Source organism: Pantherophis guttatus, chromosome 4 (assembly GCF_059756535.1).
Source record: "Pantherophis guttatus breed Tessera chromosome 4, ASM5975653v1, whole genome shotgun sequence".
Classification (NCBI taxonomy): domain Eukaryota; kingdom Metazoa; phylum Chordata; class Lepidosauria; order Squamata; family Colubridae; genus Pantherophis; species Pantherophis guttatus.
Window position 1 is genome coordinate 84,642,921 of NC_142066.1, and position 24,918 is coordinate 84,667,838.

The window sequence follows — 24,918 nt, forward strand, 5'->3', positions numbered from 1 at the left end:
TATGAGCCCATTGTATATGCATTGAGAGAAATATACAAGGAGAATGAGTAGAATTAAAATAAGCTCTGGCTTGATTGTCAAGTCTACACTGGGTTTAAATAAATTGGGATTAGTGAAGTATTAAAAAAAATAATTAAGGCCATTTAAAGAATCTATGCTATCTTGAGAAAGTTCAGATGCCTATCAGAGAATGTGGATGGATAAAACAAGTTGCCAGTACATGATTCTCTGGCTCTGTCTTTTCTTCTATCACTGTGTTCTTAGTGTTGCTGTACCCAATTTGTCCTGCTGTGACCTGAAAGCTCCCTTTAAACTGGCTTCCAACAAAGTTAAACATTTTGGAGGTCTGCTAAAATCAGTTGGTGAAGTCCACTGTACATTTATTTATTGATTTTTAAAATATCTTTGTTAGCTGAAAGTATTGCACATAGCACTTCCTCTTCCATTTTTTTCTCATAACATGTACATAACTTGTAAGGCTGGCCAAAGGATAGTTACTTCCAAGAAATCCAATAGGTTTTTATAACTGAGGGTAGACAAAATAATTTATATTCATTTTGATTTAAAATTCCAATTATGAGCTGTGGTGAAGCAGTGGTTAGAGTGCAGTACTGCAAGCTACTTCTGACTGCCAGCTGACTGCAATTTGGCATTTCAAATCCCACTAGGCTCAAGGTTGACTCAGCCTTCCATCCTTCTGAGGTGGATAAAACGAGGACCTAAATTGTTGGGGGCAATATGCTGACTCTGTAAACCACTTAGAGAGGGTTGTAAAGCACTGTAGAGTGGTATATAAGTCTTAAGTGCTATTGCTAAGTGCTATTATGCTGCAAATGTTTTCTCATTCATTTTCTACAGTAAAAATGCTATGGGTTTATTTGATCTCTTAAGATTTGGAAAGAAATTTTACATAAATAATTGCCTATGTTCATGACAGCTTGTGATTGTTTTTTTACTTGATACTCAAATGAAGGATGACTGGATAGAGAGTCCCTCAAGGAAATAATTGCATATTCATACTTGAAAAATCTTTTCAATATCTGTATATTTGGCTAATTATATAATATCAGATATTGTATTCTTGGGGAAAATGAATGAGGAAATGAAAGTGAATTATCTGCACTGACTCAAATGCTCTAGTTAGATCCATTTCAATCTAACTTCAAATTTTGTTTTTGAATTGAATTGGCTTGGCTGCCCTTGTGAGTAGCTGTCAATTTTCATGAGTATCTCTGTTGATATTGGTACTAAAATTTATGGCATCATTTTTCTTTGTGGTGAAGAGAGAAAGATGGGGTTATCATGTTGAAATTTCTCCAAACTGTTGGAAAACTTCTGTTTTGCAATGTAACACTTAAGGGATGCCAAAACCACCCCTATTTGTTCTATATGCCTTTCAATATCTACTTTTATTTACTGGGAATAAAGAACACTAATTCAAGCTAAATTTTATTGGGTATTTGATATACCTACCCTGTTTCCTCCAAAATAAGACATCCCTGATAATAAACCCAATCTGGCTTTTGAGCACATGGCAATAAGGCCAAATGCTTATTTCAGGGTTCAAAAAAATATAAGACAGGGTCTTATTTTCGGGGGAAACAGTATATGTTATAAATCACAGATATATCCTAGCAGGTTCTGGAGAAGGCAGGCATGACCACACAATTTTTTTTTTTACAATAAATAGTAGATTATATTTTACAAGGAATATTGATGATGTTTTGTCATATTTTAATGTGATACTGAATCGCGGAAATGTAGTCCTTCCTCAGTTAAAATTTTTGAATATTAAACATGTGAAACTAGACAATTAGCTTTCCATTTTATGACTTTAGATTAATATTTGATTCTAAATCAAACGATTTCTCTGTTGAAATTTGTGGTCAGTTTATATTTTTTAAAGATTATCTTAGTGTTTAAGAATATTTTTCCAGTGAAATTAAAGGAAATGCTGATTGCTTTTATATACTATGTACTGCTTATTTAATATCTCAATTGTATTTATCCATGTTCCTAATGAATTGTTCTTGAGAAAGTATTGAACTCCCTCTGCTCATGTTCGTCATAAAATAAACAGATAATTGTAGAAAGTGGTATACCAGACACTCTTTCAGGCAAGATCATAGTTGATTGGCTTAGAAAAAAAATCTCTGACATGATTTTTTTCCCCCTTCTAGTTGCAAGTCATTGTTAAGAGATGGTTCAAGAAAATCTACCTCACAAATTCCGTTTGTTTGCCTATGTGCTGCATCTTTGGAGATCTCAACAGGAACTTGTCAGTTATTTTTGAAAGTCTCAGGAGAACATATGGACATCAGGTCAATGTATTACACTCTAGGAATGGGTCAAAATATGAAGCATTCTCAATTTAGCAGGCCAATCTATTACCCATAAGGGTGTTAAGAAAGCTTAACAACACTTCAAACAGTACTCTCTAGAGTTCTTAATTATTCAGGAAAGATAGCTTGATCTCTTCTGAAATCAACTGACTTTCTCTAATCTTGTCTTGGAGATATTAAATGGAATGCAATCATGTCTACCCATGAAGGAATACAGATCAACACTGACTATGCTGTCGCTTTGTTAGAACAGTTAAAATCATTCTATGAACAGCAATTGCTAACTGACATTGTTTTAATTGTCGAGGGCACTGAATTCCCATGTCATAAGATGGTTCTTGCTACGTGCAGCTCTTACTTCAGGTATGTATTTATAGTAATGCTATTTTTTCCAAGAAATATGTATCCAAAATATGTCTGAACAGTATAATTTATTAAGTGCATTCTGCCTGAAATAAATGAAGAACTAAATTATTATGCAGTTTAAAGTCAGGTTAACAAATATGGAAGAATTAAACTAATAATGCATGTTAAGTGTTTCAGGGTTATTCACAATGTGGAAGATAAAACTGGACATCAAATACATGAGGTTTATTTGAACATAGTCATATACTGAGGGAGGAATAGGCAAATTTTTGGAATCCCTGTGCATCCTTGGAATTTCAAAGCATCTTATACATCCCCTCAAGAAAATTGCAGCCAACAATTTCTCAAATTATGTCATCTATCTTTCTAGCTCAACTTTACCTTTTTTATTGGACAAATGAAATGTGTATAAATAAAGCATTTTGCTGCAATCCTATGCCACTTTTATGTGATATATTTAATTATTGACTTATATCTGATTTGTCTCAGAAACAACTCATGAATTTGATGGGCAGTTTATTTTAAAATTAATGTTGCATTTTTCCTTGGATTCACATCTGGGCTGTCTGCTAAAAATAATATTTGGACCTGACATTAAATTTATTTTGGTTTTAATTAAAATATAGTTAATAAGTTAATGAGCTATGGTGGTGCAGTCGTTAGAATGCAGTATTGCAGATTAATTTTGCTGACTGCCAGGGGTTCGATCCTCACTGGCTCAAGTTTGACTCAGCCTTCCATCCTTCCAAAGTCGGTAAAATGAGGACCAGGACCCAATATGTTGACTCTGTAAACTGCTTAGATAGGGCTGTAAAGCTTTGTGAAGTAATATATAAGTCTAAAGTGCTATTGCTATTCTCTAGTAATATATTTAATAATGTTTTCCCCTCTGTCATGTTAAAATTACAATTTAGTAACAGGTTTTGGAGATCTCTGGAATCTTTTGAGATGGCATACAACTATAGGGCAGTAGTGTTTAGCTAAAAGAAATCTCAAAATGGTAAATCTTAAATCTATAGACAAATTGAAATGGAAAACCTATATTGACTAGGGATATAAAAAAGGACAGTTGATCAGTAGAAACAAGTATTGGGCAACCAGGCCTATTCTAAGGTTGAAAACAAACAGAGTTGACAACAGATTCCCTTATTTGAACTAGAACGGGATACCATTAATACAATGTAAACATTTATATCCATGAATTGTGAAAATTAGTATTCTGCGAAGTATATTAATAGCAATAGCAATATCATTTAGCCTTGCATACTGCTCCATAGTGCTTTATAGCTTTCCCTGGGCAGTTTACAATGTAAACATTATTTGCATTTTGCCCCAACAATGTGGGTTCTGATTTTACCGATCTCAGGAAGGTTGAGTCAACCTTGAGCCCCACCTTGATCAAACTCCAGGCTGTGGGCAGAGTTTGCCTGCAATACTGCACTCTAACCCCATCACCATTTAAAAGGACATTCTGCATACCCTGATATTATATAATATATAGTTAGGAGAAGATGCTTAAAGCTTACCCACCTGCATGCCTAATAATTTTGTATAATATTTTGCATCGACATAGGCCCTACTTTCAGTCATAGGGAACTGTACAAGATTACTGTATTATATAAAAGCACAGTGTTGAGGTTCAGGAAGGTATATGAAGTCAACTGTTATTTCCAAGTCTATATTTCTTCCTGCCTAGTTTACTGCTGGGAAATTACATTCGTTCAGAAAGTTTTCCACAGTCTGTGTTGCTTCTGAGCCTATTATTTCTTGCCCCAAGACTATTACTTTTAAAACAAATTCTTTTTTTAAAAAAAGAAAGTGTTTTTATTTTTTAAGACAAATAAACTTTTAGTACATTATTCATTTCTTCCATGTGACATTTCGGTGTTACCTTCAAAAGTTTCTTCTCTATCTCTTCAATCTTCAATCTCACCAAGTCAATTACAAAGATTTTCCACGAAAATAGTATTCTAGTTACAACATTTTTTTTCAATCTCTTTTAAAATTTATTTGTATCTCTTTTCTAACCAATAATAAAATTGATTCCATATCTTAAAATATTCTGAATCTTCTCTTTCCTTTATCATCATGGTTAATCTATTCATTTCTGCACAATCTAATTTTTTTTTAATTACTTCTCCCTCTGATGGTATATTCTCTGCTTTCCAATTTTGTGCATAAACAATCCTTGCTGCTGTTATTACATGTATAATCAAATATATATTATCTTTACTAATTTTCTCTGGTAAGATACCCAATGGGAACAGCTCTGGTTTTAAATCCATACACAGTTGTATCATTTCCTCCAGCCATAACTTATTTTATTTATTCATTCATTCATTCATTTATTTATTTATGTAATTTATATGCTGCCCTTCTCCTGAAGAACTCAGGGCGGCTTACAAGAAGGAACAAAAAAATTACATAAACATCAAAGTCAATTTAAAATTAGTTAAAATTAATTAAAAATTTAATTAAAATTATTAAAAATCACCCCTACGGATTCAGCCCATTTGGTGAAAAAGCCACGTCTTCAATTCGGGGCGGAAGGAGAGGAGGTCGGGGCTGTTTTGAGGCTGGTGGGCAGCCCATTCCAGAGGGTCGGCGCTCCCACAGAGAATGCTCTCCCCCTGGGGGCCGCCAACCGACATTGTCTGGTTGACAGCACCCTGAGGAGGCCCGCTATGTGTGAGCGCACTGGATGATGGGAGGATGGCAGGAGATGATCCTGCAGGTACCCCGGGCCTAAACCATGTAGGGCTTTATAGGTGAGCACCAGCATCTTGAAATGAACCAGAAGAACCACCGGTAGCCAGTGCAGCTTGTGCAGGAGAGGTGTCACACGGGAGTACCGAGAAGCCCCCGTAATAACCCGCGCGGCCGCATTCTGCACTAACTGTAGCCTTTGGATGCATCCCAAGGGCAGCCCCATGTAGGGGGCATTACAGTAGTCCAACCGAGATGTAACAAGGGCATGAGTGACTGTGGCAAGGGCATCCCGATGTAGGAAAGGGCGCAACTGGCGCACCAGGGGTACCTGTGTGAAGGCCCCCCTGGTCACGGCCGTCAAATGATCTTCTAAAGATAGCCATGAATCCAGGAGGACCCCCAGATTGCGGACCCTTTCTGAGGGAGTAAGGACCTCCCCTCCCATCACAAGTGACGGGGCCACTAGATCACGAGATGCCGGTATCCACAGCCACTTAGTCTTGGATGGGTTGAGTCTGAGACTGTTTCTTCCCATCCAGGCCCGTACCCCTTCCAGGCAGCGGGACATCACAGAAAGGGCATCCCCAGGGTGATCCGGGGTGGAGATATAAAACTGAGTGTCATCAGCATATTGGTGGTACCTCACTCCGAAACCACAAATGATCTCACCCAGTGGCTTCATATAGATGTTAAAGAGCAGAGGGGAGAGAACCGATCCCTGAGGCACCCCACATGCGAGGGGCCTCTCTCCCCCCGTCCATACAAACTGAGTGGCCCGAGAGGTAGGAGAACCATCGTAAAACGGTGCCTCCTACCCCCAACCCCCCGAGTTGCTGCAGTAGGATACCATGGTCGATGGTATCGAAAGCTGCTGAGAGGTCAAGAAGGACCATGATGGAGGAGCAACCCCCATCCCTGGCCCGCCAGAGATCATTCACAAGGGTGACCAATGCTGTTTCCGTGCTGTAACCATATCTGAAACCCGATTGGTACAGGTCTAGGAAGTCAGTTTCCTCCAGGAATTGGGGGAGCTGCTGTGCCACCACGGACTCAACAACCTTCTCTATAAAGCGAAGGTTGGAGACTGGACAATAGTTGTTAAGGGAGTCTGGATCAAGGGTGGGCTTCTTGAGGAGGGGATGAACCACCGCCTCTTTAAGTGTGGCGGGGAAGACCCCTTCCCTCAGAGAAGCATTGACAACCGCTTGAATCCAGCCTCCAGTCACCTCTCTGGCTGCAGAAACAAGCCAGGAGGGACAAGAGTCCAATAAACATGTGGAGGCACCCAGTCAACCCATGATCCTGTCCACTTCATCAAAACAGGCTCAAACCCAACCCAGATGTTACCATCAGGGCAGGCCCCTGTCACCTCGCCAGATTCTGCCCAGTTAGAGTCCAATCCAGTCCGGATCTGAGCGATTTTATCTTGCAGAAACTGTACAAAATCCTCAGCTCTGCCCTGCAAGGGGTCCTCCCTCGCTCCATGATTGAGAAGAGAGCGGGTCACTCTAAACAGAGCGGCTGGGTGGTTTTCTGCAGATTCAATGAGAGCGGTAAAATATTGGCGTTTTGCCGCTTCCATTGCCACAAGATAAGACCTAATATGGGTTCTTAACTGTGTTCAGTCAGATTCAGATTGGGAGGATCTCCAACCGCCCTCCAGGCGTCTTTGACACTTTATTTCCCTGAGCTCCGCTGTAAACCATGGAGCCATCCGGGATCTGCGTCGAGTCAGAGGCCGCAAAGGCGCAATTTGATCCAAGTCCCCCACCGCGGCCTGTTCCCAGGCCGCGACTAGGGTCTTGGATGAATCGTGGGTTAAGGAGGCGGGAAATGGCCCAAGCTCCGTCAGGAACCCTTCCGGGTCCATTAGGCATCTGGGGCGGAATAGTCTCATTGGTTCCGCCTCCCAGCGGTGTGGGATGACGAGAGAAAGTCCAGCCTGAGGAGGGAATGATCGGTCCATGACGGGGTAGATTGACAAGTTTCCCTTACCACGATCATTTATCCACTGTCCAGAGAGAAAAATCAGGTCGAGTGTGTGTCCTCCCTTATGAGTTGGGCCCTGCACAACCTGAGTTAGGTCCATGGCCATCATGGAGGCCATGAACTCCCGGACTGACTCAGATGTCTCCCCGGCCGATGGTAAATTGAAGTCTCCCACAACCAGAAGGTTGGGGAGTTCAGCCGCCAACTCGGCCAGGACATCTAACAGTGCGGGCAGGGCTGAGGCTACGCAGCTGGGAGATAGGTACGTAACCAACAGACCCGACTGAACTCCAGAGTCCCACTTCAAAAGGAGGGATTCACACCCGCCTATCTGAGGAACAGTGACCTCCCTGGGACTGAGGCTTTCTCTAATAACAACCGCCACTCCCCCTGCCCCTACCCTGGAGTCGCGGCTGGTGAAGCACACGGAAGCCTGGGGGGCATAAATCGGTGAGAGGGGCACCTCCCTTCGGCCCTAGTCAGGTCTCCATAATACATGGCAGGTCCGCGTCCTCCTTGTCAATTAAATCTTAGATGAGGAGGGCCTTGTTCACCACGGACCTGGCATTCAAATACACCAGCCGGAGTCCAGGGCTCCGCTCTCTTACACCCCCGGGGAAGCAGGATGAAGCAGGATGAAGTTTAAGTTTAATAAAACTTAATTTTATTCCAATAGTTTTTTGCTTCAGGGCACGTCCACCACATGTGGTAATATGAACCTGCTAACTGGTGGCATTTCCAACTTTTAGCTGATTTATCTTCAAACATTTTTGCCAGTATCTCAGGGGACATATGCCATCTTTAAAACATTTTATATTGATTTTCCTTGTATGCAGTGGGCATTGTTAATTTATAATTTCTTTCCCATAATTGTTGCCATTTATCCAATTCAATTGAATATCCAAAATTGTTTGCCCAGGCTATCATTGTTTCTTTTACTTGTTCTTCCTCTAGTTTTATATTTAGTAAAAAATTGTAACATTTTTAAATTAATTTATCTTCTATTCCTGGGAGTATCTTATAAAGCTCAGTCTTCTCTAAGTAAAAACCATGTAGTTTAACATTTTTTTCATAACTTGTTTGTATTTGCATATACATATACCAATCCATTTCAATTCCTTGTTCTTCCAATTCTTGTTTCCCTTTCAATTCCGTCTTATCTGTTAACAAATCCTTATATCTAACAATATTTCCAAAGTTAAAAACGTTTGGGTGAATTAAGGCTTGCATTGTTGATAACCATATTGGTATTTTCACATAATATTTATCTCTAACTTTTTCCCATATCAATAACAATGCATTTCTTATATAATGTCTATGAAAGTGCGTATCTTATTTCTACTATACCATAAAAAAGCATGCTAACCCAATTGTAAATCATGACCTTCCAGTGTTAATAGTCTTATATTTCTTAGTTCAACCCATTCTTTCAGCCATGTCAATGCTGCTGCTTGGTAATATAGTTCCCAATTCGGGAGTCCAAATCCTCCTCGTTATCTCGTATCCTAGAACATTTTTAAACTTATTCTTGCTTTTTGGCTTGTCATATAAATTTCCTTATTATCTTATTTAAATATTGAAAATAAGCCTTTTTAATTTTTATCGGTATTGTCTAAAATAGAAATAATAATCTTGGTAATATATTCATCTTTATTATTGCTATCCTTTCCATGAGTGACAATTGAAGATTCTTCCATTTCTGCAAGTCTTTCTCAATTTGTTCTTTAAGTCTATAATAATTGTGTCCTTTAATTGTTGCACATCTTGAAGGCAAATATATTCCTAAATATTTAACTATTTTCACCACTTGTATGTCTAATGTCTCTTCTATCTCTCTTTTTTGTTTTTCTGTAGTGTTTTTCACCAAAATTTTTGTTTTTTCTTTATTTATTTTCAGTCCAGACACTTTTCCATAATTCTCTATATGAGATAATAATTTTGGTCCTGTAACTTGTGGTTCCTCCAAAATGAATACTAAATCATCCGCAAATGCTTTCAATTTGTATTCCTCTTTAAATTTTCATTCCTTTTATCTCTTTATCTCGCCTAATATTTCTGTTCAATACTTCTAAAGTCAGAATAAACAATAATGGTGATAGAGGACATCCTTGACTAGTACCCTTCATAATACCAATATTCTCTGTCATTTCTCCATCATTATCTTAGCAGATTGATTGTCATACATCGTTTTTACTGTGTTTATAAATCTCTCCCCAAAGTCCATTCTCTGCAATTGTTCTATCATAAATTGCCAATTCACATTATCAAAAGTTTTTTGAGCATCTAAAAACATCACCATTTGTTTTTCTGAATGTGTCTCCAAAGTATCCAAAATTACCTTCATATTATGTCTAATTTGCCTTTTTAATCTGTTTGCCATTATTGAAGCAAAGATCTTGTAATCCACATTTAATAATGAAATAGGTGTATAGTTTTTTTATTAGTTGTAAGTCTGTATCTTCTTTGGGAATAAGTGTCACATAGGCCTCTCTCCATGAGTCTGGCATTCTAGCCTTCATTAGAAGTTCATTGAATAATTCCAGCATTACATTGCTCATCACTTCTTGTAACGTTTTGTATAATTCTGCTGGTAGATCATCTGGTCCCGGTGCTTTCCCATTTTTTTGTCTTTTTATCACTTCTGTTAATTCCATCATTGTTATTCTTTCTTCTAACATTCCCTTATATTGATCTGTTATTTTAGGTAGATCTAACTTTTCCAAATATTTTGATATCTTTTCCTCTGAAATTTTCTCTTGAGAGTAAAGTTTTCTCTTGAGAGTAGAGACTTTCTAAAGTATGATTAATTTTCATGAGACAGTACAACTTGGAATATACATTTTGAATTTTACAAGATATTCATTGTGTTGAATGCTATCCACAAATAATTTTTAGAATACTGGAGCAATTAGGAAGTAGGGATGGTTACAATATTATTTTTTTATTATCCAGGGCAATGTTTATGAGCGGGTTGAGTGAAAGCAAGCAAACACATATTCATCTGAGGAATGTGGATGCAGTCACTTTTCAGATCATAATAACTTATGCTTATACGGGTAATTTGGCAATAAATGACACAACAGTTGAACAGCTTTATGAAACGGCTTGTTTCCTACAGGTAAGATTGTTTTATACTAACTTTTCTAAGACATGTTTTCCTAAATTATATCTTTAATAAAATTGAATACTGTACTTAATAATAAAGTAACCTGCAAGGTCAGTAGGAAAAAATGGAAACAACTCTTGAAATTCCAGGTTTAAACAAATTCTTTCTGTTTAAACAAATAATTATTGTGCAGTTTTAGATGCCTATGACTTACAGTAAAATGTCATGACATCTCCTTTTCTCCTGTTAATACAGAGATAATAGAAAAATATTGTTTACTGAGATGTTAATAGTCTTTTCAGTCTAGACACTGAACTAAAGTAATAAAAATGCATAGTGGAAAATACCTTTGTTGGTACAGAAATTAATTGTGACAAGCAAAAATTTCATAAAAGAGTTGACATTCTTGTATTAATTTTAATAGTTTGAGTAAAGATAAAAACTCTAGGGTTCACCTCTTGGAAAGAGATTTTTAGAATGTGCAGAAATGTGTATGAGATTCTTTTGTTTTAAAGTAGCTGTTTCATTGTTTTCCCATTAAAGCAAAGTGAACATACATGTATCAGCATCTAGGAGATCAGGAGCAGCATCTGCACAGTCCTATTTACTAGAGTAATGGAAGGCATTCACTGAAGTGAAGTCAGACTTTAGAAAGCACAACTGGGATATAATGAAGCAGACCTCAAAGTGTAAAAGCAACCATGTTCTTCAGCAATCTCAATATAGCTTCTTTGAAGGTTTCCTCTGGTTGTTCAGTGGGACTGGAAGTAAAACATTATATAGACATGAGCACAGATCTCCTGTAACAGTTCAAGAAAGGGTGTTTTGCTTGTATTTCACAATATACTTTGTGAAGTTCCTTTTAGATACTTTGCACAGTATTATTACTTCCTAGTAATCAATTTGGTCTCAGAAGAAAATTTTGATAGTTTGTCTTCTTTAATAATAATAATAATAATAATAATAATAATAATAATAATAATAATAATAATAATAATAATTTTATTTCTATACCGCCCTTCTCCCGAAGGACTCAGGGCGGTGTACAGCCTATTTAAAAACACAAAAAACACAACAACAATTTAAAATTTAAAATCATTAAATAATTAGGCTCCAATTAAAATCCCAGAAATTTAAAATACCCCAATTTAAAACGTTATGTTAGTAACCCTGCCTGGCGGAACAACAGGGTCTTCAGAGCGCAGCGAAACACCCGGAGGTCGGAAATCTTTCGTATTTCGGGGGGCAGTTCATTCCACAGGGCTGGAGCTCCCACAGAGAAGGCCCTCCCCCTGGATGTCGCCAGCCGACATAACTTGGCTGATGGCACCCGGAGGAGACCCTCTCTGTGGGAGCGGACTGGTAATCCGCTAGTAATAAACAGTCCTAGATTAATATGTGATATCCAATATTTTGGTATATAACAGAATAGAAATTAAGGAAGATTATTACATTCCATTTTTCATCATTAACCACAAGTATGAAGATGATGAAAATGTTTTGATCATTTCTCATGTATATATTTTTTTAATTGCAGGTCGATGACGTGTTACATCAGTGTAGGGAATATTTAATTAAAAAAATTAATGCTGAAAACTGTGTGCGGCTTTTGAGTTTTGCTGATCTTTTTAGCTGTGAGGAGTTAAAACAGAGTGCTAAAAGAATGGTAGAACACAAGTTTACGGTTGTATACCACCAAGAGGCTTTCATGCAGCTCTCACATGATCTGTTGATAGATATTTTGAGCAGTGACAATTTAAATGTGGAAAAAGAAGAGACAGTTCGTGAAGCTGCTATGTTGTGGCTGGAGTATAATACAGAATCCCGATCACAGTATTTGTCATCAGTTCTTAGCCAAATAAGAATTGATGCACTTTCTGAAGTTACACAACGAGCTTGGTTTCAAGGCTTACCACCAAATGATAAATCAGTAGTGGTTCAAGGATTGTATAAATCTATGCCGAAGTTTTTTAAACCAAGACTTGGAATGACTAAAGAAGAGATGATGATCTTCATTGAAGCTGCTGCTGAAAGTCCTGGTAATCTTTACTCTTCAGTATGTTACAGCCCACAGGCTGAAAAAGTTTACAAGCTCTGCAGTCCTCCTGCTGATCTCCATAAAGTTGGGACACTTGTAACTCCTGATAATGATATTTATATAGCAGGTGGGCAAATCCCACTGAAAAGTACAAAAATCAACTACGGTAAAACTAGCAAATTTCAATTTGCCTTCCGTACTGTGAATTGTTTCTACTGGTTTGATGCCCAGCAAAATACATGGTTTCCAAAGAGTCCAATGCTATTCGTTCGTATAAAGCCGTCTCTTGTTTTCTGTGAAGGCCTTATCTATGCAATTGGTGGAGACAGTGTTGGTGGAGAACTTGACAGAAGAACTGTGGAAAGATATGATACTGAGAAAGATGAATGGACCATGGTAAGCCCTCTGCCCTGTGCTTGGCAGTGGAGTACAGCCGTTGCTGTTCATAATTGCATTTATGTAATGGCACACAACTTGATGTATTGTTACTTCCCCAGATCGGATGCTTGGGTTGAAATGGCTACAAGACAAACTAATAGATGCTTTGCTTCAGCTGCTGCTTTTGGGGATAAAATATTTTATATTGGAGGCTTGCATGTTGGTGGCAATCTTGGTATAGGATTACGTCCTCGGACTGTAACTGGACCTTCCCTAGCAGTGGAAGTTTATGATGTGAATAAAAATGAATGGCAAATGACAGCCAAAATTCCTGCCAAGCGGTATTCTGATCCCTGTGTCAGAGCTGTTGTGATTTCTAACTCATTGTGTATCTTTGTACGAGAAACACATATGCATGAAAGAGCCAAGTATTCTACATACCAATATGACATGGAACTTGATCGTTGGTTCTTGCGACAGGATATATCTGAGCGGGTACTCTGGGATTTGGGAAAAGATTTCCGATGCACTGTGGGAAAACTATATCCATCTTGTCTTGAAGAGTCCACATGGAAACCTCCATCATACCTAGTTTTTCCTTATACAGATGATGAGTTTGAAATTGAGGAGGATGTTCCATTGCCACCTGTATAAACTCCCTTATTCAGAAACTGCATGCCTGTAACTAATGAACATTGTATTTGAGAGACTAGAGCTGCAAAATGAAATGTTGTCTTGTATGTATGCCCTAATTTGTTTTGTGGCCATTGAGTTTAAATCAGTAAAAATTCTTACTAGATATGCTTCCATAATCTCAGTCCCTTTGATAGTTGATGGAATCTCTCTCTCACACACACCACACACACACGTTTGTGTATGATTATATATGTATCATGATTATATGTATTATATATTTCAAGCTTAAATTATCTGCTTATTGTCTAAATGTTTAGTCGTGAAACAGTGAGTTCTGGAACTTTTCACAAAGCAGCTTCTATTTCTAGAATGGTATATTAATTGCTCAAAATACCTTTGTTATATTTAAATGAGTTCTGGAAATATCTGTATGTGCTAGTTATATAGATTGTGTAGCTGAATGAAACGTGCTGCACTCTATACACACAGCTGCATTGGTGTAATAACACCATGTAAAAGAATAAAATCCCATGGATCTACCTGTGGTAGGAAGGGTAGATCTTCCATTTTATGGTGATATGCAGGGCAAAATGACTGCAGGTTCAGTCGAGCTAAGATGATGCTGATGTTGATGACTAGGTGCATGTATTTTCACTAACTTATACCTGTTTGTTTAGAATAGAGGTCTTCCGAGCAGCTGGTAGTTTACCAGGTGTGAACTGACATTGCTGGGCTTGCAGTAAGAATTGCTAGCTCTTTGTAGTGCGGGTCTCTGGAGCTTTTGATCAGTAAATAGCTCCTTGTTCTGTATTTCAGAATTATTGGCTCATGAATATTAGTTCCTGCTTATTTTCCCCTATCCCAGTATAAACAAAAGTATAGTGTGAATTAACCACGTCTTTATTTTTGTTAATTTATATTACTGTAGTATGTCTTTGTAAAAATATCCTTACATTGTTTGTCTCTTATTTTTTCCTGTGGGATTGGGGGAGAGAAATTTTGTTCAGGAATACGTTGTGCAGTGGAGTGGTTGTTTGATGCTGTTCTGGCATTAATCCCAGGAACCACTAGCAGAAGTAAGGCACCACCAATCTCACATGAGACCAGATACTTCATGATGGATCATACTAACATGTTTAGCTGCATCATGTTCTGGCACTGTATTTTGAATGATATTAATTTATTAAAAAGAATCAGTTCTTTTTTCCCCTCACACGTCTGTGTATTTATCTGGAGTTATTAAAGTATGATTAAAACAACAGTTTTTAAAATTGCTGTTTAAAATATTAAAACTTACAGTAGTAGATTTAGCTGTTCAGAAAAATCTGAAAAAGATATGAGCAAGTGACTTCTATTATTTCTTTCTGTTTGGAGTAAACAAATGTTTGAAGACAAGAAAAATAAAGTGTGGTAAAAGCCCTATATGTTAAAGACCATGCAGGCTTTTAACACATAGGCCGCCTTCATAGATAGTATTGAGTCTCTTCTTATTCCATAAAATCACACTAATGTAAATACAGTCAAGCAGTAAACTGAATCTGTTTGCCTCCAGCCATTTCTTTTTGTCCCCTGGGATTTCTTACACCTGCTTTTTGCTTTTTTTCTAGCCAATAACTATTTTTTTTTAATCTTTAGAATAGATCTAGAATAGATTTAGTGGTAAAATAGTCTCTGCAAACTAGAAAACTGACATTCGGCCCAAATCATAAAAATTATATAATTTGTATCAGCCAATTTCAAAAATGGAATAAGAAGCATTCAGAGCTTATTAAAAACTTTCTATTTTTGAAATTTTCCATTTTGGTTAGGATAGAATGCTGTAGCAAAACCTTCAGAGTCTTGTGATTAAATATACCACTAATTAGCATACTTTTTCATGACCATTGAATAGATGTCAGTTTGTGATAAACCAATCAAAACTAAAACTTGCTGCTTGAAAAATAAAAACAAACAAACCCAACTAAAGAGATTTAGATTAAAAAGAGGACTGGCAGAAGTTACAATATATGGCCACAGAAACTTATGTATAAAGTAGGTATCTTAAACTTGAGCATGCTGGTTTTGGATTAGTTCCCTTTAAGAAGCATTTGATTTAAAGTATTAAATGCTGATCTTTTTGTTTTTTAATCTGGGTTCCTTTTGTCCCTGTAAAAATTTTAATATAAAATTGTCTGTGGGAAGGGAGACATTGAGATGCTAATCTGTACTCAAATTCATGAGAGGGCATTGTATATATAAAAAAATTGAAATCTTAAATTTAAAAGACATGTAACATCTAATATTCTAAGGAAAACTTCTCAGCTTGTGTAATAGTTTTGTCAATTTTCATAATGAAACTTTGTAAAAATTATTTCTTTTAAAAATAGTTTATTAAGCCACACTTCATTTTTGCTGTTAAAATTATCACTTTTTCCCCATTAAAAATCAGAAAAGATTCTTGAACAAGATAGGTCAGCAAACATATTTGAGCAAGGCTTTCAGAAAGTTTTACGAAGAACCACAGGGCTCTATGACAACTTCATAGGATTTTGTAAGAGACTACTGTAACGAGGATGCTGCCGATTTTCTTTCATTAGAGCTTTGGCTCTTGATCAGGGATTATAGCTTTAAAAAGAAAAAAACACACCACCAGATTCCTCTGCTCAAAAAAGTTTGAAAAATTATCAGGCAAGGATCTGGTTGTATGCAAGTATATTATCCTTTTGCAAACCTGAGAGCATCTGATTATGGTAATGTAACTCGAGTGTCTCACCATTTTGAACAAAATGACAAAGCTACAGTATGTAAACTCAAAACAGGTACTGTACATCCATTAAAAAAAAAATACTTTCCAAAGCAGTTCTGCCTGTGTGATTAGGTCCATCTACTTTGCAGTCCTTAGTCCTTTGTGTTTTATCTGGGCTTTAGAAGTTAACATTTGGCTTCTTGTACATAAATTTGTAAAGTGTATATACAATTAAGATTATTTTTATGGAAATTATCTAAGATTCTGGTGCATCTGTACTGCAAAATGGGATAAAAAAGCACCTAGAACTGCTCTGTAACAAGTATGTATAAGAAAACTTTGAAACCATGATTAACACTTAAATGGTAATTCAAGCTATAATCGAGTGAGCTACCAAGGTAATAGCAAGATAAGACATAAAACATATCTTCTAAATTGTCTAGAGGTTAAGACAAGACTTAAAATGTTTTGTGGACTTGGTGTTTTTAAATCCTCATTCCAAAGGCAAAATAAGCATTTTCCATTAGCATTTTCCATCATGTTCAATAATTTTTTTGGGGGGGGGGGAGATATTAAAATCTATCTACAGAAGAGCATTAGAGATGGTAAAGTATAAAGCATTTTTAGCTGTTCACTTTTTTCTATTTTTTATTACCTTTATAACAAATCTAAAACTTTATCAGTTCAGAAGCTTTTAGCGCTATTAATAATTCCTCATGTGAAATCTGCTCCTAATATTTCTACATATCAAAAATAACTAGGCTTGTACTGAAATCTATGTGCCATATTTTGTTACAGTATATTACCCAAATAACATGTCTTCAGATAGCTTAAAAAATATTTTATTTTGTTGGTCTAAAATAAGCATATACATTAATAGTCTTTCTTGAACACAAGCATATTCTTTGTTCATCCAATATACACTTATTCTTTTAGAACTGATAACGGGTTGCTTTAAACTAATTTTTACTATTATATTTCACTTCAGTTAACTCATGATTGGACAATTATGTTTGTATGTCCAGAAGTTAATTTTGTGATTCTAATGACTTATAAATTAGAGGAGAGGTTTAAGTATTTATTTCATTTTGTAATGTGATACATATTTCTAAATGCTTGAAAAGTTTTAAAAATTAAAATCAGTTATCTGTTGTGTATGATGCAAATCTATAATTTTACAATAAAGTCCCAGTGCCTAAAAAAAAATACTTCAAAATAGCAAGAGACCATAAGTCTGATCCTAACCTATTCGTGCAGATGTAGCATCAACATGATGTTCATAATATCCATTAAATACTTCTATTATCTGTTCTTGATCATTTACTCACACAGAAAGATGCATATAATGCATTCATAAACTGAAGATTTCATGGCATAAAGATTGCACAAAGTTACTCCTTTTACATGCAACTTTTATTTTCATATTTTTTCCTATCTGTAGAATAAAGCATGAGTGTCTCATTTTACTCATGTAAGTATCATATTTGAGTCCCAGACACATTCCGTGTCACAACAAAATAAGATCCATGTGGTGGTATAAACCATTTCATAACACACAAAGCAAAATTAGGTTTTGGTTGTAAGATCTATCTGCATAATAGTAAAAACATCAAAATAAGGAATTAAAAATTGAATTGGAATAATAAACTTTATTTTTGGTCTTTATCAATGAATGGCAATACCACCAGAATACTAGATAGATAAATTGACCCTGTGTGAGAAATGCACTAAAATAAAGCCCAAGTATTTTCTTAAGTAAAACCTAGTTTTTAATTTTCACTTCCTACTGATGGAATTTAAAGAATTGTACCCAATGCTCAAATTCCAGAACGGAAGTTGTTATTGGCTGGAATACATTGTTCATATTAAATTTGAATTGCATTTTTTATATATCACTGAAGCAACATGGCTTGAAATATCAGTGCCATCATTAAAAAGATATGTTGGAAAGATCTTGAACCTTTCCACAAAGTGATGCAACTTGGTGTTCCTATCTCAACTTGTTCAGAGGTTACTTCTACAGAACCTAAAACACCTCATTATAAACTGATTTATACACAAAGGATCAGAAATAGATACATGATGACTTAGCTTTACTGATATGGTTAAATATTTCTTCTTAAATTCTCAGTATGTGAAGTAACTTTTAGAATGCATATATTATAAATTCTTGCATGGGTTTGTCAATTTTAACACTTACTACATTTTGCTTCAAAAGAATATAATCTTTCAATGTAAAAATTGTGTATAATTGAACAACTTCCAACAAGGAAATAAAAACTAAAGCTATATCATGGTAGAATTTAAAATTCAAAAGCAACTACTTTACAGTGTATTTGATTTCTATTCCACTTTTCTGTTCAAAATTAATTATTCATTAGTTAATTATTAATTAACTTAGTTATTTAATTATTAGTTAATTAAAATTATTCATTCATTAATTAATTTCATTGTGCTTAAACTCTAGTCAATAGCACAGTATGTCCAGCTATCTATAAATTCAATTCAGAGTTGATAGCTTTACAGCAAGTTCTTGTGATAAAATGCTTCTTTGTGAACCCTGTTAACAGTTACCCGTTCAGAACTGCATCGTACTTTAAGAACTAGTAATGCACTATTAAAAGAACACTGTTTGACAAATCACAATATTGATTACATTTCAGTTATCAAAATGTTTGGAAACAGCAATTAGCTTCTTTCCAACAGAACTAGCTGTCCTTTCTAAATATTTACCACATTATGCAGCAATGTACCTATAAAATATTCTATTTAATCTTTATAAAGGTAGAACATGGACACTTGGGGTGCCAAAATTGGTTACTAATTTTCATAAAATTGATTTGGAACACAGTGGATATTTACTGTAGCTATAAACTAATATATATTATAAGAAAAATATTACAGTACAAGCTTTCATTAATCAGAATTTCCATTCACCCCAATAATGTAGCCAATCATTAAAGCAATTGCATAAATTAAAAATCTAATTTCAGAACTGACATAGTACAGTGAATAGACAGGAATGTTGCTAGTATGAATTTGATAACAGGCATTCTCATCCCTACTTTATAGGGAAATTAATTGTAACTAGAAATATTTTTGAAATAAATTTATTTAGTAAGATACAATCATATTTTCCCCTTAGATTCAGAATACAAGAATCTCTGATTATAGTAAACAAAACCAAATGCAGCCAAGAAAGAAATAATGAACTACTAATTTTAATATTCAGTTGTCTAAAAACCTAATAATCTAGCTATAGCTGTCATAATTTGTGTTAACAATCTATGTATTCTTCCTACCATTACATCAACTCTGAAAGGAAAATCAGCAATTGTGGCCATGGGATTATTTCAAAATGAAAATGGTTCTAAAATAAATATCTTGTTAAGTCATTGTTTTAAACTGGGCCATATTATGTTTTCATAGGCAATGAGATCACTTTTTTCTTTCAAAATGATTGAATGAGGTTAAAACATGTATGTATGTATATATAGATGGGGCAAAAATTACTAGTTAACACATGCTGACTAGATTATAGCAGCTATGGAAAAAAAAAGCCTAATTGAGGAGAGGTAGGTAATTTGTTAGTATTTAGATCAAGACACTTAAATATAACATGAAATTGCATTACATTCCCAGTAACATAAAAAACAATATTAGAATTATTTGGAATGAAAAGTTTACTAATATGCAATAGTTGTCACCTAAATGATGAGATGGTGTAAAATTTTAAAAAACTATCTTAGCCTTTTTAAAGACTATTTAAAGTCTGCTAATTTAAATCTCATTAATTTCATGTTAGCCCACCTACAATTACTTCCACTTGTAACACATTTGTGGAAATATATTCTATTGAAACAAACAATTCTGCACATTGGACTTGCAGAAGCGAACAGATATTACAAATACAAATGTTAATATATTTTTATGTATTAAATGTTGAAATATTACCTCCATATATACTATCATGTTCCATACTGAAATATAATTCAACTCTTAAAAACAATGCTAAACAATTTAACTTAAAATACAGCTAAATTGACATAGATCACCATCCTCCAAAATACAAAAATAAATCTGGAACAAGGTTCAAATATAAAGCAAAGAAGTATAAAAGCAGTTGCCAAATTATATCCTGTGATGCAGCTCATCTTCATGCAGCTTGAATTCAAGTGCCTATGCTTTTATAGCGAAGCCTTTTGGTTTCTTAAAAGAAATGTAAGAACTTGGCCCAGAAAAATTATTCCCCAAGGCTTTGAGAGGACTGGGTGAAAGTAGAAAGCCATGAAGACATTGCTGATTTTGCACTGGTGAGAGCTCCTCCAACTGACTGACCTGTATTATCAAACAAAATAAGAGGAAGGAGGGGAGAAAAAAATTAAAAAGAATAGATTAAGAATATATGTCAGAAGCTCTTTTGCTTGAATGATAGTATTTTATTCATTATGGTAACCATTAGGCCATATCAGAATACAAAATATAGAACAATAAGACCACAGGTAACAAAATAAAAGATAAGCATGGCATGGAGCTGGATTATTTGAGGGACTGCTTCTCCCCAAACACATCAACCTATGCTATCAAGTCTGGCAGGAAAGATATGTCACAGGTCCAGTCCATAAAGAAACATTATCACATGGGGAGCCAGGAAGACAACTTTTTCTACCATAATACCCACCGTCCATAACAGAGTTTTCAGTCCTTTCCAGCTTTGTATTTGCATTTGCACGAACAGCAGGCAAGCTCATCACTTCTGTAGCCCGGTTCCAAATGGCTCAAGGCATGGAAGTAGCCCAGAGATTTGGGAACCCCTGCTCTATAACATTAATCCCCTGGAGATCATACTAGTCCTAATTTTGATGGCCTTCAAAAAGGTTGAAAACATGGTTTTGCCATTTGATCTGGGAAGCCAGTGATATGGGTATGGAGCCTACCAAGTGGCAGTATTGTTAGGAAACTAAGTTCACTCTTCCACACAGGTTATGGATTTTTTTTTAAAAAAGTATTTATTGTTTCAATACTTTTAAATGATTGTTGTGTGTTTATTTTGTTTTATTGTTTTTGTATGTACTGTGTATGCCATTCAGCATTACATCTTTTAAGTTGAGTACCTATATAAATTTAGGCCATGAATGAATGAATAAATAAATAAAAGGAATAATTAAAAGGAAATATAAATCATATTTTTGCATCATCTTTACAATTTACCACAATCACATCTAATATGCAGTTCTCAATTCTACTGTTGTGGTTGAATAAAGGACCGTATTATATATAGTATGTGGGTTCCTACCATGCATGAAATACATTGTTTTAATATATGGATTCCAGTAAGCTGTTTTAAAAATATATTATCCAAGATATTGATTTGGATAATTATTGGATAATAAAGACAGAGATATTGATATTAAATATTAAAGGATTTTTACCAAGTACCGTATGACAAAGAAATTATGAAACAAAGGAGAGCTTCTGGTCATAACTCATATATTTGAATGCCAATTGTATAATAAAGACTCTGTCTTTATTATACAATAATATTTACAGACTCCTCGCATTCTGGACATAAATTGTTTCAACTCCTACCCTCAAAACGATGTTATAGAGCACTGCACACCAAAACAACTAGACACAAGAACAATTTTTTCCCCAACGCCATCACTCTGCTAAACAAATAATTCCCTTAACACTGTCAAACTATTCACTAAGGCTGCATTACTATTACTATTAGTCTTCTCATCTTTCCTAACAATCATCTCCTCACACATGAATGCATGACTCTAACTTTGTTGCTTGTAACTATGTGATTGGGCTTGATAAATTGACACTTAAAGCTTGAAAATTAATGAGTAGTTAAAAAAGTGACTTTATTATTTTGTTAGAGAAGGTAAAGTAAGTTTCTGTTACAGATGAAGACATTATTGTAAGTGTAATAACAATGAAATAGATGGGTTTAAGCCCTTTAATCTCAGCAACAACTGTGGCTGTTTTGTCTATGTAGCCAAGCTAATAAATTGCATAGCATAGACTTGCAATTCATCCCTCAGATGAATTGCTCAGGACCTCTTTGTAAACAACATTCCTGGTTTTGCTGTCTGGCTGGAGGATGACCAGGCTGTCAGGTGAACTGACTTTGGAGCATGCCACATAGAACTGGCCATGGGAGAAACAGTCAGATACACACCAGCCACTTTCAAAGTCTGTCCCTGTCCCTTATTGATAAGTGATGGCATAGCAAACCTTAACGGGAAATTGTAGACGTTTGAACTCGAAGTGGTAGTCTGATGGGATCAGAGGAATTCGGGGTATGAATTTCTCCCTGATTGACGCCTATGAAAATCGTGGCTTTGATTACATCTTTGTACAGAGTCTTCACCTGAAGCCTGGTGCCATTGCACAGTTTCGGAGGGGTTAAATTTCATAATAGCATGATTGGACCGCCAACCTTAAGGTAGAGGACATGAGGTGGTAATCCTGGTGGATTGAGAGTGTGCAAGAACTCCACAGGGTAATGTACAGCATCCCCGATCACCATTACTGAGTCCACAGATTCATACTTCATATGCTCAGTAGACAACTTTTCCAGCAGAAAGTTGTTGATGCTGTTGGCTGAGTCATTTGTTGGAGTGAGAATAGCTCTTTCCCTCAGCCATGAACCGCAATCCACTCCAGCCTGATGAATGTTGGGCTATATTCTGTCAGTCAAGCTGACAAGGTTATTCGGAATAGTTATTCTTCCCTCCTCTTCCAAAAGCTTCCCATCACCAATATCAAGTAATAATTTAGAAAACTCTTCTGCCCTCAAATCACATTGAAGGTGAACACGTATGTTAACTGTCAAGGTCAGGACTTTGACTTTAGGCCATAAAATGGATGACTTGAGACAGGCCTTGACTTCATCTGCATGTGTCCCTCATGGCACAACAGGCAAAGTCTGCCTGAAGTCACCAGCGAAAAGCATCATAACTCCACCCATAAGACGGTTGCTGCCCCTAATGTCCTGGAGTGTCCCGTTTACAGCCTCAAGACCCCCTTTGTGAGTCATGGTGCACTCATCCCACACAATAAGTTTGGCTTCTCAAAGCACCTGAGCCATGTCACTCTGTTTAGAGATGTCACGAAGTGCAGACTCAGAATGATTCAGGTTGAGAGGTAACTTGAAGGCAGAGTGAGCCGTCTTGCCTCCGTCGATTAAGGTAGCTGCAATTCTTCAGGAAGCAACGGCTAGGGCGATATTCCTTCTGCTTCTAATTTTGGCCAGCAAGAGATTGATCAAGAACGTTTTGCAAGTGCCACCAGAAGCGTCAAAAAAAAAAAAAAAAAAACAACTGCCCAGAATCAGAAGCAATACTGTACATGATTTCATCATAGGCTTTCCTCTTTCTTGATTTAATGTTGGAATATTCACAGCAACTGCTTCTGTCAGCTGAATGGTAATATATGCAGGTATAATATTATACCTGCATATAATACCGTTCACGCAGGTATTCATGCAGATATTCACACAGGTATAATACCGTTCACAGGTATTCACGCAGGTATAATACCATTCATGCAGGTATTGATGGTTGCTGACAGTGACTCTTTGCTCTCGTGATGGTGGTGGAAATCCGAACTGTAGGAGTGTTTTACCCCATATGGATATGACAATATCCTCAAGAAGGATAAGGCATTGGTTGTAAACAATTTGGAGGATCAGTTGGGCATCTCCACACTCTCTCTCCATTACCCTTCTAACATCTTCTGCAAGACTGTCTCTGTATTTCTCCCACAATTTTAGGGGGTCTGCAACTTGGTAGAAAACCAACATGATGGCAAACAGCTGAGGTTGTTAAGAAAATCAGAGATGGAGGCTTCTTCCAGAGTGCGATCCCAGTGAGCATCATCCTCCAGCAAGCCAAGTGCACTGCACGCTGCTTGAAATGTCGGTTGAAGTACCGCTGCTACAGTTTTTAGGGCAGTAAATGACATTGGGCCACGGATCTCATGCAAGAGGAGGCATAGGTACTAGTACTCAGCATTACCGGGATGGACGGTCTACACTCTACCCAAAACCTGATCTTTCTCCACCCCCGGATAACCTGGTACAGGCTTCCCTTGTTTCCTCCTGCAGAACTGGTTGCCTTTCCATTTATAGTAAGTTGGAAAGGCAACCAGTAACTGGTTGGAACTTCGTAATAGAAAAGGGTCCTTGCAAAAGCATTGACTTTGCACAGGTCAAAAAAGACCAGAAGTATTGTTTTTGGACGGTTATTGATCCTCTCAACAACATTTTCCTCAGTAAAATAAACTCTCTGGCCGTTTTTGAGATGTACAGCAAGGTACATAACAGGAGGAAACCTTTCAAGAATAGGGAAGCAGAGAATGCGCCAGGCTGCCTCAGAGCTGCTGGTGTAGCAGTGTCCTGCCTTGTACCTCATCCGCATGTTTAATGGTGAACGCTGCCTGGTCAGACCCTTTGTTAATATACTTGCAGATGTATTTTATGGATTTAACTGAATTGCAGTACTCAACATTTATATGAGCTTAGAAGGTGCGAGACAGGAAGATGTTGTATGGCACCACCCAGCAGATTGTCAAAATTGAGTCCAATGATGTTGGCAGTGATGCCCTGTCTGCCGGGGAC

General features: G+C 36.4%; 2 protein-coding genes across 11 annotated transcripts in view; one reads left to right on the forward strand and one right to left on the reverse strand.

Moving 5' to 3' along the window:
• Positions 1-14,835, forward strand: part of KBTBD2 (kelch repeat and BTB domain containing 2) — a 19,272-nt gene extending 4,437 nt beyond the window's left edge. For 4 of the 6 annotated variants that reach the window (XM_034436944.3, XM_087894084.1, XM_034438529.3 and 1 more), the window contains 3 exons: positions 2,181-2,705; positions 10,359-10,524; positions 12,050-14,835. In XM_034436944.3, coding sequence (XP_034292835.1) covers positions 2,536-2,705; positions 10,359-10,524; positions 12,050-13,582 — 1,869 coding nt within the window. In that variant the 5' untranslated portion in view covers positions 2,181-2,535 and the 3' untranslated portion in view covers positions 13,583-14,835. The remainder of the gene's footprint in view (positions 1-2,180; positions 2,706-10,358; positions 10,525-12,049) is intronic. The other 2 variants (XM_087894087.1, XM_087894086.1) reach the window with 1 other exon arrangement.
• Positions 14,836-19,383: 4,548 nt separating this feature from the next.
• The window catches only part of AVL9 (AVL9 cell migration associated), a 96,192-nt gene continuing 90,657 nt past the window's right edge, over positions 19,384-24,918 (reverse strand). For all 5 annotated transcript variants that reach the window (XR_015734234.1, XR_015734235.1, XM_034434975.3 and 2 more), the window contains one exon: positions 19,384-20,627. Coding sequence is in view for 3 of the 5 variants with exons in the window: in XM_034434975.3 (XP_034290866.1) it covers positions 20,533-20,627 (95 nt within the window). In the remaining 2 variants the exon portion in view is untranslated. The remainder of the gene's footprint in view (positions 20,628-24,918) is intronic.